This window comes from Ilyonectria robusta, assembly GCF_021365365.1.
Source record: "Ilyonectria robusta strain PMI_751 chromosome Unknown BGZ61scaffold_1, whole genome shotgun sequence".
Classification (NCBI taxonomy): domain Eukaryota; kingdom Fungi; phylum Ascomycota; class Sordariomycetes; order Hypocreales; family Nectriaceae; genus Ilyonectria; species Ilyonectria robusta.
In genome coordinates this window covers 2,500,390-2,514,650 of record NW_025764435.1, presented here as the reverse complement: position 1 = coordinate 2,514,650, position 14,261 = coordinate 2,500,390, and the positions used below count along the sequence as shown (strand labels likewise).

Here is a 14,261-nt window from a genome sequence, read left to right as displayed (position 1 = left end):
GCTCGTGAGTCTAGAACATGGCAAGCCGAGAGACGTCGCAGCGTGGGAAGAAACAGGTGACCGGGGCCACGTTTGGGAAGCCCGGATGCGGGACTGGGGTGTGCGTGTTAACAAGGGAAGGAGCTCTGGAGGTATTGGTACTAAGGCTTGGGAGGCTCCAGAGGGGCGGCTTCAGAGTGGGCAGACCTTCCTTCGCACCTGTGGTATTTCCGGGGTTTACCGCTCAAGCCGATTTCCCTTTTAGACTTAGACTAGATCCCCCATTTAAGCTGGGGCTTCCTTCACAGCTGGGTCGGTTCCTTCAGCAGACATTGCAGTGGGCTTCGCAGTGGGCTTCGCAGTGGGCTTCACGAGGCTCTTGCGCGTAGTCCTGTGGACTCGACAGCGAACATTTACATACCTAGGTAGGTAGGTAGTACACAAATAACACGTCTTGGACAGTGGGTTTGGCGACCGATCTGGGCCCTTGCTTATTAGGTAGGTTGGTCCTCGCCTAGTTCCGTCCGGGGGAAACACCCCTATCGAGGTGCGTGATGCCGACGGCCGGCTCCCCAAAAGAGAGGCTCGACAGCTGCTGGGCGTGTTAGCTGGGCGTGTTAGGTGCTAGGGGTGCTAGGGGGTGTTTCCAGGGCGCCAGCGCGTCTCCGTCCGTCCCGAAGCTTAGGTTAGTCACCCGTTACACATGGCATGGCCGTGGCCTGAGCGGCCGAGCACCAAGCACCAAGCACACGGTTTTTAGTTCGGCTTCAGGTTCCCGCCTTGGCTGCCCGCCTGCGAACCATTCGTCCTAGGTGTTTGGTTTACGAGAAAGCCACGAGGTGGGCGTCGCAAGTCGTGTTCCAGACCGCAGGGCTGGCGATGGCCCGCCAAGGCTGTGGCGCCGACACGCAGGATACCGCACACCTGGACCCTCCACCCAGACTTCGGAGATATTCATGATTCGGGAAGTACGGTCTCAGTCGACCATTGGCACTCTAACTGACTTGGTCGACAAAGCACATGGGAAAAAGTACGTACACAGCAGTGCCACAGCCAGAGACTCGGGTACTCGGGTGCTCGGGTGCGTCCAAATGCAGGGTTGACAGGTATGTACCCGTTGTCTGGGAAGCACGTTGCTGCCATTGACACTCAGCTGTGAAGCCTAAGCCGTAGTACATGACGGCATCGCAAGACGTCCCGGCGAGATGGCTCCGTAGCTCATTTCCACCAAGACTCTACGGGCAATCGGAAAACACACATCCTCTGTCAGCTTTCCCATGTTCAAGATGGACCTCGTCTCACGGTCCGGTCCCAACATGGACAATTCCCATTGTCGACGTCGCCGGCTCCGCATCGTTCGACGTCTGATGTGGTCCCAGCACGTACGTACACGCAGGCTGCACCGTCGCGGTCCAGGCCATGTGGCTTGTGCCCAGACCGATCGATACTGCCCCCCAATCTGCGCAGATCCCAAAGCTCCGACTCCAGGTTTTCCCCCCTTCCCAAAGAGGAGCCGGAGGGAGCCACGGGAAGCCAAGGCAAGCCACACCACGCGCTGTCGACTTTTTTTTTGTTGGAAGCTCCTGCAGAAGCATTGCATAGCCTCAAGCCCAACCCGGCAAGCCCAGCCCGCTGGCAGGAGAGACATGCATACGGTGGGATGTCAAGGCCCAGGCGCTCTGGAATGCATGTGTCTTTGCTGCGGACGGATACCAGCATGTCCCACTACCATGTTCCACCATCAGCATGCGTCCAGTTCCGTTCCCATCTCCATGTTCAGCTGGCTTGGTAGCCCACTTCCCGGCGATCTAGACCCAATCTCCCATCTACCTGGGCACGGCTTTTGCCCACTTTCCCATCTGACGTGCGCCTGTTCTTGCGGTGGCTGGCTGCACACGCACCGCTTCTCACACGCCTACGATGCAGCCACGAACCGACGGTCGGATAGGTCTAAGCGGTGGTACTAGGAGGCAGTCCGTCTGTTCCACGTACCAGTACCACGCACCAATACCACGTACCCGGACAGAAGTCGCAGGGCAAAGAGCACGGGGCACAGGAATGCCAGGGAGGATAACAAAGACTGCTCAGCACAGGTGATGGAAAGGTCCCGGCACACAGGACGCACGCGCCGCATCATGGGGATGATTATTGATTATGGAGTACGACGTACGGAACATGCCGACCTTGAAAGAAGAGGTTGTCCCGGGTGCACATCGTGGGACCCTCATCGAAGCCGAGACCACGCCCAAAACCGAGATGCCATCCAAGGACCCACCATCCGATGTCTCCCTCCCAGATCCTCTTGCCCCATTCTCGTGCTTCCAAGACCTGAATTATCTCCGAATATCTTCGGGAGCTTAACCGTAGACTCCACCGGCGGTTCAGCTGTCTACCTCTGGTAGGACGGGCCAACCGTGCTGCTACTGGCTCGCTGCTGCTCTCCGTGTACTCGGTCAACGGCCTGCAACCCTGCACCTGCCCTAGCGCACCTCACGCACCTCACGCACGCGCCGCGATATCGGGACACCGCCTCCTCCGTGTTCCGGTCTGCGTCTACACCTCCACCATCCACAATCCGCCATCCACAATCCAACAATCGCATAGCATCGCATCACATCGCATCACAGTCACCGCCATTGCATCGCACCCTGTCGCTCGCCAGCAGCGCCATCATCTGATCTGACCATCCCTACGTCCACCACAACCATCATGGCCCCATCCAACGAGTCTGGCGCCAACAGCGCCCAAGCTTCCGGAGCGTCGTCCTCGGATACCGATTTGGCCCAGGTCAGTCTTCATGATTCATGATGCCCAGTCATGCCCATGTTCCCCATACCTCCATCTCTCGCGTGGGGACGATTTGAGACGGCCATCTCCATGTTGCCATTGCCATATGGCAGGCGATGTAGCCTAACTGGCCGGGTCTCACCGAGGCTCGCGAGTGAATGGCATGCCGCCCCATATCTCATCTCATCTCATCACTTCACTCATCCCGATTTCCCGCTTCCCGTTTCCCGTTCCCCGTTTCCCGTTTCCCGTCTCCCTCTTCCGTCTCCCGCCTCCCATGCCCTTCCCGCTGAGCTGGGCTTGTCTCATCCCAGCTCAGCCCCTCCCAAAGCCCCCCCCCCCTGGTCCCCTTCTTCAGCCCAGGGCTACCCAGCCATGGTCGAGGCCCCTCTGGCTGCCACGAGCAATCCCTGATGTGCATTCATGCATCCGGCATTCTGCATTCTGCATTCTGCAGTGCATCTTCTCGCTCCAAGCGCCACCGCTCAACTGACAGCCTCCACGTTCTAGGCCTACCGAGACCTCACCAGGTACATACCCCTCTAGTGTCACCACAGCACCTATTGCTTCTGAAAGGCCTTCTTGTCTGGATCTCTCCTCATCCATCTGATATTGCCCTAAGTCTTATTTCCCGCCATTTCTTCTTTTTCTTTCTTGCACCGTCTTGCTTCCGGGTTTCAAGTCTGTCATCCTGAAAGTATTTTTTACCCCCTTTCCTTTTTCCCCGCTTCATTCAAACTTCTCCCCGCGGTTAACGCATGCGTTCTGACCAACACACACCCCGCTGGTCCCATCTAAGTCTAATTGGGGCAAGGCCGCCAGACTAAAAGCCACATGCCGGCGTCGCCGAACACTTGTACCCGCCAAGATGGTCGACGCCGATCTGGAGGCGTTTGTTTTGCAGCCTTGACCGTCGAGTCTGTGCTGGTCCCTGAGGGTCTCTGCCGGTCTCTGAGGGCCCAGATTCTCGGGAATCCGCCCTGCATCAACCACAACCGCGATCGAGACCCGGTTGCCTCGTGGTCTCGGGATGTGGATACAACCTCTCAAGCGAGATCTGCACTTCTCTCCACCCCCTCAGCCACTTCTCAGTCCCTTCTCCGTGTCCGACTCCGTGTCCGTTCCATCCGCATCTCCGCCATATCACAGACATGGCAATTACCCATGCGCAAGATTTCCAACCAGTGGGGCAGCTACCATCCGTTCATTCATGCATGCATTCTTCCCCTTATTACACACGTTCACGCTTCTCTATCCACCCCTCCATCCCATCCCTAATCACTCGATTCCCGGACCAGCTGTTCCTTCGCTTGGTCTCGACCTTCTCCGACCCATCTCATCCCTATCTGCCCTGCTTGCCTTCTTGACAGAGCCCTAGTCGCGGCCCTTTTTTTTTGGTTCATAATAGACAGTAATCAGGGTGGTGGGCCTCACTAACATGACCCTTTCCCCCTTTCAAGGGGTGAGCAGACTGCCGCCGCTCTTGAAGCCAATCTATCCCATCTCGAAGACAAACTCGAGGCCATTCTAGCTGCCCTCGAGGCCAACGAGGCTGAGCAACCCAAGGCCCCGAAGCCTAACAAAGCCGACAACAATGGCAAGACTCTGTCTGGCAATGGTCCTGCGGAAGACGATGCCGACAAGGGGAAGACTGTATAAGTTGACAATCGTACTGTCACGTTTGTCGATGGGAATCATGGGTTGTAATTAATAACCGAATGAAGTATATCTTACTTTATAGATTGTTGGTCCCTGTAGCATCCATCGTACGCCCACGTCGAATTTCCCCAGCTCATAGGATCACTCATACTCTTAGATGTATGCTGTATCTGGGACTTCAATCCAGCCTCAGCTGTAGATATTATGACGATGGCAATGACAAACAAGGCAAAAGGCGGCTGATGTGTGAAACAGTGAGGGAATGATTACTCTCCCCCTGTGGCATTTCACATTCGCTACAATGGTCCCCCATATTCTCCCATGGACCACCACATAAGGCCAATCTCGCTACAAACAGGCATAAGTAGACACAAAGCCTCGCCTCTGTATACGTCTCCAAAACATCCCCATCACCCTTTCCTTCATTCGCATACGTCCCAGAATCCCCTTTACCCTTATCCCACACATCCACATAAAAATGATGAATCAAGAGAGGACGAGAAACGACGGGCTATTCGCAATGCCAGGTCTATCCGTGAGAGTCGGTGCCTTAAAACCTCCACGAAAATCGCCCTATGACGCGATGTTGGTATAAATTGGGGGAGGAGTCGAAACCCCTGGTGGTTGAAGAGTGATGTAGTAACAAGACAAAGGCGCGACAAGACTGGTTCCCAAAAAAAAAAAAACAAGATCTAGGAGTAATGTAAATACAATGGAGAAGAAAAGGCCGGGTGTGGGAAGGAAGCTTCAGCTATTCGGGCATATAATGCGCCCAATCATCCACCCAATCGCTCCTCTGCCTTCAAGAGGACCCGAGAGCCACATGTTGGGGAGGGTGTGTAAAACATGGGAAGCTCAGGTCAACCTGCCAAGGCGGAGGCGAGTACCGGATACTTCATTTGGAAAGCGTCGGCCGACCGGTTCTGGTCATAAAATTGGCCGGGATCGCTTTGGAGCTCATGGAGGCGCGGATTCGGTACCGAGTGAGTAGCACACCAGTGAGCAGTGGGCGAGGGGTAGAATCGCTCTTCATTGAATCTTAACCATGTGTTCCGCGGGCATGCTCTGAGCAGTTACGGTTGCTTTCGTTTATTAGGGCGCGGAACGGCAGGTACCCAGGTTCGGCACAGAACCAGGCATAGTCAAGTCGAAACGTACAACCATGAGCCGTACAGAACGTCCGACGTGATCAGGCACGGGCGCGTGCTTTCGTCGCCTATGTGCTATGCGATCTCATGAGAATCTGAGAGTAGGCAAACAGAACCCAGTTAGTTCGAAATGCTTCTCATATCGGAGAAATCGAGACGTGCTCTTGCCAATGCTTCTTCTTGCTCAGGTGACACAAGAGCAGGTACCTCCTTTCCATTGCTAGAAATGGGCTCCCGGGTAGTAAAAGATCGGCTTTCGAGAGTCGGTCGCAGCATGCCCTGTTCGGTACTCTTGTGTTTAGATCCCGACTTTGCTTCGGCGTGCATCGCGAGCTCGCGTTCGCGGTTCTTCTCGAGCAGGGGGCCCCCGAGGGTGGCGCACTTAAGAATCGTCTGGATCAAATGGTTCTGCTGGAGAGGCTTCGAAAGATATTCATCCATCTGCGCTTGGATGCACTTCTCACGGTCACCCATCATTGCATGGGCCGTCAGAGCGATGATCGGGGTCCTATGAGTTCCCATGCCCCGCTCGTATTCTCGGATCTTACCCGTCGCTTCGAATCCGCCCTGGAACGATGTTAGTCTTCTCCTCTGGCTGAAGGCCAGGCGCATCAGGAAGTGGTGCTTACCATAATCGGCATCTGAACATCCATCAGGATGACGTCAAACTTCTTCTCCTTGATAGCCTCTACGGCCTCCCAACCATTACCGACTACGGTGACGACGTGATGATACTTCTCCAGAATTTTAACTGCTAGTCTCTGGTTGACAGTGTTATCCTCGGCGAGAAGGATTTCGAATGACTTAGTGTTGTCTGCAAGGGATGGCGTGGCCCTGTTCTCGAGTGCAGGAATCATTCCGTTGCCCAGATCAATGAGTTTGCATGGCGTAGTCATGTATGACGTGATGCCCAGATCCAAGCACGACTTCAAGCTCACATGAACGACAGGCGCCAACAGAACGATGGGGAGGTACTTGAAGTCGTCGACAGCTCTCAGTCTCCTAGCAGTGTCGATTGAGTCCACAATAATGGCATCATAAGGAAGGGCGCCACCCGTCTGCAAGCGCGTGAGGGCTGTGCTCTTCTCCGAGTCAACCACCACGGGGTGTAGGCCAATCTTCTCAAGCATGCCTCGGATGGCAGTTCCAGAGCTCGACTGGGCCTTGTCCACGAAGAGGACTTGGTGACCTCGGTACGGTCGAATTTGCTGTTCGATCATCTCAGTATCGTCGTGAGCCAGCCTGACCCGGCAGGTGAAATGGAATTCGCTGCCCTTTCCTTGCTCGCTGTTGACCCATAAGTCACCACCCATCAGGTTAACAAGTCGCTTCGAAATGGATAGACCGAGACCAGTTCCACCAAACTTGCGAGTCATGGAGCCATCGGCCTGCTGGAAGGTGTCGAAAATCAGGTCCAGCTTGTCTTTTGCGATGCCAATACCCGTATCTTCGACGATAAACTCCACGGCATATTCACCGGGGCCAACGTCGCTCTGGTCTGGGCGCTCTTTAATGGTCAGACTAACTTCGCCGTGCTCAGTAAACTTGATAGCGTTGCCGACAAGATTAAGGATGATTTGCCTGAGACGGAAGGAATCTCCAATGACATAATCTGGTACAGAGCTGTCCACCTTGTATGTGAGATCCAAGAACTTCTCGTTCGCCTTGACAGCTAGAGTTTTGAGAGCGTTGAAGACGGTTCCTCGTAATGTATACGGGATCTCTTCAATCACCATTCTCCTGGCCTCAATCTTGGACAGATCCAGGATGTCGTCAATGATCGTCAGGAGGCTGTTGGCAAGATTATTGACAATATTCAGCATCTCTCGTTGATATTGAGTCAGATCGGTGTCAAGGGTGAGTTGGGTCATGCCAATGATACCGTTCATGGGCGTACGGATTTCATGAGACATGTTGGCGAGAAATTCTGATTTGGTCTTATTGGCCAACTCGGCAGCCTCTCTGGCCTGAGTATTCCTTTGGATCGAGTCTCTGAGATTGGATATCATTTGGTTGATCTTGCGTTTCAGTTCGTCCATTTCGCCGGAGGCTTCAACGTCGACCAGCTTGGTGAAGTCGCCGTCGGTTGCCAAGTTCGTAATATCTGAGAAGGCACGCACTTGGGTTGTCTGCATCATCATTAGCTTGTTTCTGCTCACCCTTCTACTCCGTCTTCGTATCATCACTTACCAAGTTGCTAGCCATGGTATTGACATCAGTCGTGATCTCCTTCCACCGTCCATCAAGCCCAGCCACGTCGGCCTGGGCCCCCATCTTGCCGTCGACACCCACGTCCTTGGCAACTCGCTGCACTTCGTAACAGAAGCTAGACAGACGATCAACCATGTTGTTGATGGTTTCCTTGAGGACTTGGATCTCTCCATTCGCCTCGACGTCAATCTTCTGACTCATGTCGCCATTGGCAATGGCTTGTGTTACGGCAGAGATACTCCTAACCTAAAGAAGGGGTTAGTTAAATGATCGCAGGTGGTAGTGCCGAGGGGTCCGCTGGTGGCTGGATCCCGAGTCTTACCTGGACTGTGAGGTTCGAGGCCATGGTGTTGACGTTTTCGGTCAAATCTTTCCATTTGCCCTCGACGTTGGCAACTTGGGCCTGTCCACCAAGAGTTCCATCCGTGCCGACTTCGCGAGCAACCTTGCTCACTTCCACGGCAAAGGTACCCAGTCGGTCCACCATCTGGTTGATGGTGTTCTTGAGCTCCAAAATCTCTCCTTGGACTTCAACCCCAATCTTCTTTGTCAGATCGCCCTTGGCCACAGCCGTTGTGACCTTTGCGATTTCTCGCACTTGGGTTGTCAGGTTCATGGCCATGCCGTTGACATTCTCGGTTAGGTCTCTCCAGGTGCCTTCGACATCGTGTACAGTGGCTTGTCCGCCCAGGCGGCCTTCAGTTCCGACCTCTCTTGCAATCTTGGTGACTTCGCGGGCAAACTGCTGCAGTTGGTCAACCATGGAGTTGATGGTAGATTTGAGCTCAAAGATCTCTCCTCTGCAGTCGGCCTGGACCTTTTGGGTCAAGTCTCCCTTAGCGACAGCTGTCGTAACCTTAATAATGTCGCGCACTTGGGTCGTCAAGTTGTTGGCCATGGCGTTCACATTGACGGTCAAGTCATTCCACATGCCCTGAACTCCCCCAACATCGGCCTGTCCACCCAAGATCCCTTCAGTTCCGACATCTCTTGCCACACGCGTAACCTCTGAAGCGAAAGTCCGTAATTGGTCAACCATAGTGTTGATGGTCTGTTGCAGTTGCAGGATTTCGCCTCGGGCGGGTCTTTCAATCTTCTTGGTCAAATCTCCGTGGGCGACAGCGGTTGTTACCGACGCAATTTCTCGCACTGCGTGGTCTCATGTTAGATACAGAGCAAGGAATTCGGCGAGCGCCATGGGCAATATTTACCTTGATCAGTCAGGTTCTGCGCCATTACGTTCACTGCAAGGGTTCGTTAGATGCTATTAGAGTGACGGGGCAGGGTTTGGTAGGATACCATTGTCTGTCAATTCCTTCCATGTTCCGTCGACACCACCAATACGAGCCTGGCCACCCAGCAAGCCTTCAGTACCGACCTCACGGGCCACGCGAGAGACTTCGCTGGCGAACGTTTGCAGCTGATCCATCATGGCGTTGATGGTTCGCTTGAAGGTTGTGATTTCGGGGTCCATTTCGACGGTATTCATTCGGACCTTCATGGTCAAATCACCGCGAGCGACAGCCGTAACAATCTCACCGATTTCTCGGAGGGCCTTTTGGAAAGCCTCGTTGGCCTTCTGATGCTTCCAGAGCTCACGTTCTAGGGTCGCAATGCGTTCTTGCTCCATGACCTCGAGGGCACGCTCCTGCAGCTGCTTCTGCTCAATAAGTTGGGCATTAACGCCGGCCAGCTCTTCGCGCTGGGAGTCGAGCAGCTTCGACTGGTCATCGACATGATCACGAAGGCCTTCGAGGGCTTCCTTTGTCAGCTGGATAGACGGCAGATGCGGAGAGTGCAAGCTACCTTGGGCGTGGAAGAGTTTAGGTTTGGGGCGGGATGGCAAGGAGAGACCATCATCACCAAACAGCGAGTCTATCGTCTCGCTGGGGGTCTCGGGCAAGTTGGTGGTGGTGTTGGAAGCCTGCCCCTCGAGCTTGCCAACCCGCAGGGCAAGTTTTTGGAGTTCAATCTCGAGGTTTCGCTTCGCGGGCGTCTCACGGCCGGGGAGTTTGACGGTGGAGGCTACGCCCACGGGGATCGAGCCAGGCGAGCGCGAGTCCGGGGCAATGGAGGCCACAATCTCGGCGGCGGCGGCCAAAGCCGCATCATCGACCATTCTGCAAGGCAGAGACTGCTGGGCCGCAGTCAGGCGACGAAGGCTTCGGGAGAGCGAGCGGAACGCAACCGGAAGGGTATTCGGGTGAAACGGCGATGGCAGGGGCGCAGGAATCAGGGTGTGAATGAGGAGGGCGCGGGACGTCGAGGGGCAGGTGGCTTGGAGGCGACTTGGAGGTGAGGCACAGCGGCGACCGAAATCAAGGGCAAAGCAGTGGCAGACCGCAGAGCATCCTTGGGCCAGGGTATCGAGGACGGGCGGCGACGGCAATCAAGGATCCAAACCGCGGTTGAAGCAGCACGAAGCGAAGAAGAGGTGGGATATTGTTTTGCAGGTCGGCCCTACGTTGTCTCGGGGTCGGAGGGGGGTTGCGACGGAGAGCCGTGAAGGGCGAGAGTGCAAACGAGGGGAGGGCGAGACTCGGGCGCTTGGGCGGTGCAGAATGATGGAGGACTGATTGGGACGGATTGGGATTGGGATGGGGCAGGGACAAAGGAGGGATGACACTGGCAGCGAGGTAATACGGTAATAGGATAGGGCTCCTCCTGGGCGTCTGGCGTCTGTAGGGAAGGCATGTAGGTACCTAGTAAGGTAGAGACGGGAGGTAGGTAGGTAGTGGAGGGTGCGTATTCGGCGAGGGACATGGGCGGCAGGCAGGGTACATGGCACAGCATGTAGTGCCAGTTTGTGCTGTGCTGTGCTGTGCTGGGAACGAGTGGGAATGAGAGCGCCAGAGAGATAAGGCGGGACCAGGCCAGCCTATTTCCAACCAGGTTTAGCCTCGTTTATTCGGGGAGTGAGGCGGGATTACCTGGCTCGAGCTCGGCGGCGGCGGGGATGGCGCTGGTAGAAACAGCCGCCACCCATGCCATTGCAAAAAGTACACCTCCTCTCTGGCGCAGTAGCGATGTGTAGAAGCCCAGAGCGCCCAGAACAGGGCTTGGCTTGGCTCTTGTGTTTGCTGAGACTGCACCATGCTTGGTGTACGCGTACATTGGTTGGTGAGGTGCCAATTATTGATTCCTGATTGAACCTGTGCTTGGCTTGTACTGACAATGGTCATGCAAGCCCAAGGTGCTGGGATGCACCTGGACGGCATGGCGACCACGAGCGACGAGCATGAACTTGGATGAAATGTGTGGATTCGACTGATAGTTCGATTTGGACCGACTGAACTGAAGCAGTTCTCATCCCATGGAATACGATCCTCTGTACTAGAGACAGATAAGTCTATGTACTTGGGTGCGGCAATTGGATATCGGTGTGCAAAGCACCTTTCAACTCCCAGCGCCTGTTGATGGAACAAACAGCCCGAGGGCGTTAATTCCCTGAGCAGGGGGACCCTTCCCGGGGAATCACACGCAAAGTCAGCCAATCGTGGCGTGCGACTGACGCCCCCGCCTCCATTTTGGGTCTAGCGCGAGTACGAACTGATCGATCGATTTCCCTCTCTGGATCAAGTGACCTCACTGGGCCCCGAGACCAGTCCAGCCACAACCCCTGGCAAGGCCAACCCGCTCAGAGATGGCCCACACAGCTGCCGCCTCGCGGCTGCTGGAGGCGACTCCCGACCATGTGCCAATGTGCAGGGACAAACTTGCCTTGTCGTCTGGAATGAGCATTCAGCACTGCATCCATCTCGTCCTGTGCTGTGTTGTTGGTGCCAGTGAGTTACGCTTCGTTGGCCACAGCCGCACCATCAGGCTCTCGTTGTCAGGGCCCGGCTAAAGGCTGCGGGTAACAATGCATGTGGATGCATGTGGTGGTGGCATGCGGCCTTCAATGGGAGGGAGGCTTACATGACCTCGTTGGGTTATTAATTTGCTTTCTTTTTGAGCTAGACACACAGCAATTCTTTGTCACATCTCCGGCATGCTGCATAGGACGCTCGGGAACCTTCGTAACGAGTCCCAGAAGACTCGCAGGCTCCGGTTCTGTGCGAGCGATGGTGCGGTCTGCTTTTTCCCCAGGGACCTGGTCATCTTGCGATTTTCATTTCTTTTTTTTTTTTTCGTGGTTCTCGTTGTCCAGGGATCTTTCAAAACGCCAGCCGCTAACTGCGGTACGTACCTCGAGGAGCGCAGACCGTTTGTGTGGGGAAGGGTGACGTAGTTCACACTGTACGGGTACGTGCAGGATTGGATTGAAAGCACTGCTTCGGTTCTGACTTGTGATACGCCATGGGGCAGAGCATGTTGAGGCCCCGCCGTCGGTATGTTGTGCCCTCGCGGGCCCAGCACGACTCGACCAAGTGTATGCCAGTGGGGCTGGATACGGGCAAACGTGCAATCTCGTGTTGAGGGATTGCTCTTCCTAGCACCATTTGCCTGCGGGCCGGTGAGCGCCCATATCGCCATGGGGTTTGAAACGGACATATCCCTCCTCTGCCCCCTTTGATCGGATCAAATACGAATGCCATCGTCGCACACCTCCGATATCTATAGTCAACTTCTTTCGGTTCCTGTACGTAGCAGATCGATCGTCCCAATGTGGTCTGTGAAGCGAAGAGTTTGGAGCCCTAGGTACAAAGCAGGATGCTAGCTGCCGACTAACACTCAGACTTGCAACCAGCCAACCCAACGATACCACCGGTGCACATACAGACGTACAGCATGTGGCGGATGCCTAGGGGTCGCCGCTTGAGATCTTGGTCCTCGGGCTGGCGTGCCCCAAGTAGCGGCACCGTGCCGGCGGCGTCGCCTACTGTCACTGTCATCAACCGTCTCCCCACTGGGCCGGCGGGCTGGGCTCGGAGCGTCCAGAACCCGGCAACCGTAGACCGCGGCGAGGAGGATGGGCGCGCGGGATGGACGGTAGCGCCATTGTGATGGACGCGCCTGTCGTTTCAGAGTTCTATTAATTCTCCTGGAACTGGTGGAGGGAGCGTTGGCACAATAGGACACCCCGTTCCTTACGAGATGCGAGGGGGAATCTATCTTCTCTCCCATTGATCGGCTCAGAGGCTCTACATTGGGTACGTACCCCGGTGACCCAGTCGGAAAGGAAGAAGTTTCATAGGTAGGTAGGTCGGCAGAATGATGGCTCCCGCTCCACTCCGTTAATGGAGCGAGCAAGATCAGACGGCCATGACATCGTTGGTACATAGCGTGCGCTTGTGAGTGTGGGTGGGGAGGCTTGCAGTGCGATGACGCGGGTGCAGGATCCAGGGATGGAGAGATTCAGGGATTCAGGGATTCAGGGATTCAGGGATTCAGGGGACGTGTGTGGGCCGAGGGCAATCAGCCACCGACGTCATTCGGAGCAGCACGGCCGATCAGCTTTTGATTCGTCCATGGTGAGACTTGAGTCGGCTTGTGGCGTCATTTTGTCTGATACCATGGCCTCGAGGGAGTCTGCCGCAGCTAGCGATTGTGCCGGAGAAGACCAAGAGGCCTCGAGAGTGCCTCTGAGCAATTTGATGACTTGGTCTCTTTCTCCACCACAGGACACTGCCGCAGACAGTGCGCCGAATGCATTGTAGTTCAGCTGCTGGCGTTACAGCTCGGACCACAGTCGAGGTCATGCTCTACCCCCGCAAACCAATAGAACGGCGGCCATGTGAGAGAACTCCGAATCTCTCAACGCTGTGGGGTTGGTGATATTAATCGATCGCTCTGGTGTGTGGAAGTTGCGGCTACCTTCACCGCCCACGCGCATGCCCACGTGAGGCTGTCTGCGGCCGCTGATGGCAGGAGCGCATCGGGGTGCATAACGTAGGTGCGACGTCTGCACTGTAGGTAGGTAGGTAGCTCTGTCCTCCGGAGGTTGAGGAAGGACGGGCTCTGATAAACGAGGCCCGAAAGAGGGGACAGGAAACAGGTGCACAAGATGCGTCCATCAACGCCTCCAGCACATCCGTCACATTAAGTTAAAGTGCAACTTTGGGTTGAAAATTCTCGTTCACATTCATGTCTCCGCAGCAAATGGGAGCTGTGGGAGTGATTTGTTGCAAGGCCGTCCACCCGCGTGCTGTTGCTGTTGTGCTCTGTCGAGAAGCCAAGGCCTCTTCAACCAGACGATGGCACGCCGCGCCTACGCGCTGTGGCTCCCATTGTAACCTTGTTGCAGGAGTCCAGACTCCTTCATCTTCCCCAACTCTTTACTTTCCCTCGCTGTTCTCTCGTCTCATCTCATCTCGTCTCACCTCGTGTCCATCTCCAGGTACCTCACCCCACCACCACCCGTCTGAGAGCGATTGGCAACCGCTCTTGTCGATCCCCCAGCTGTCGCAGATAGAGACATCTAGTGCGGGCATACGGCCTAAAAACGACAAGTAAGTTACTTAACCCCTCCAGTCAACGCCCGAAACAGACCCAAGGCCACCAGTGATCGTCACGGGGCCTTCCTATTCGTCCTGG

At 55.4% G+C, this 14,261-nt stretch overlaps 2 protein-coding genes across 2 annotated transcripts; both read right to left on the bottom strand.

Moving 5' to 3' along the window:
* Positions 1-5,693: 5,693 nt before the first annotated feature.
* On the bottom strand, positions 5,694-9,903 carry BGZ61DRAFT_525647 (histidine kinase 1; the record flags this gene model as incomplete). The annotated part of the gene is made up of 6 exons (XM_046252808.1): positions 5,694-6,140; positions 6,203-7,702; positions 7,764-8,030; positions 8,107-8,933; positions 8,996-9,028; positions 9,084-9,903. 6 exons carry the CDS (start codon positions 9,901-9,903, stop codon positions 5,694-5,696), a joined length of 3,894 nt encoding a protein of 1,297 aa, XP_046112330.1.
* Positions 9,904-11,924: 2,021 nt separating this feature from the next.
* BGZ61DRAFT_438525 (uncharacterized protein) lies at positions 11,925-13,120 on the bottom strand. The gene is made up of 3 exons (XM_046244249.1): positions 12,475-13,120; positions 12,093-12,411; positions 11,925-12,029 (listed from the first exon to the last, which is right to left on the bottom strand). Exons 1-2 carry the CDS (start codon positions 13,005-13,007, stop codon positions 12,348-12,350), a joined length of 597 nt encoding a protein of 198 aa, XP_046112329.1. The 5' UTR covers positions 13,008-13,120; the 3' UTR covers positions 11,925-12,029; positions 12,093-12,347.
* Positions 13,121-14,261: the final 1,141 nt, after the last annotated feature.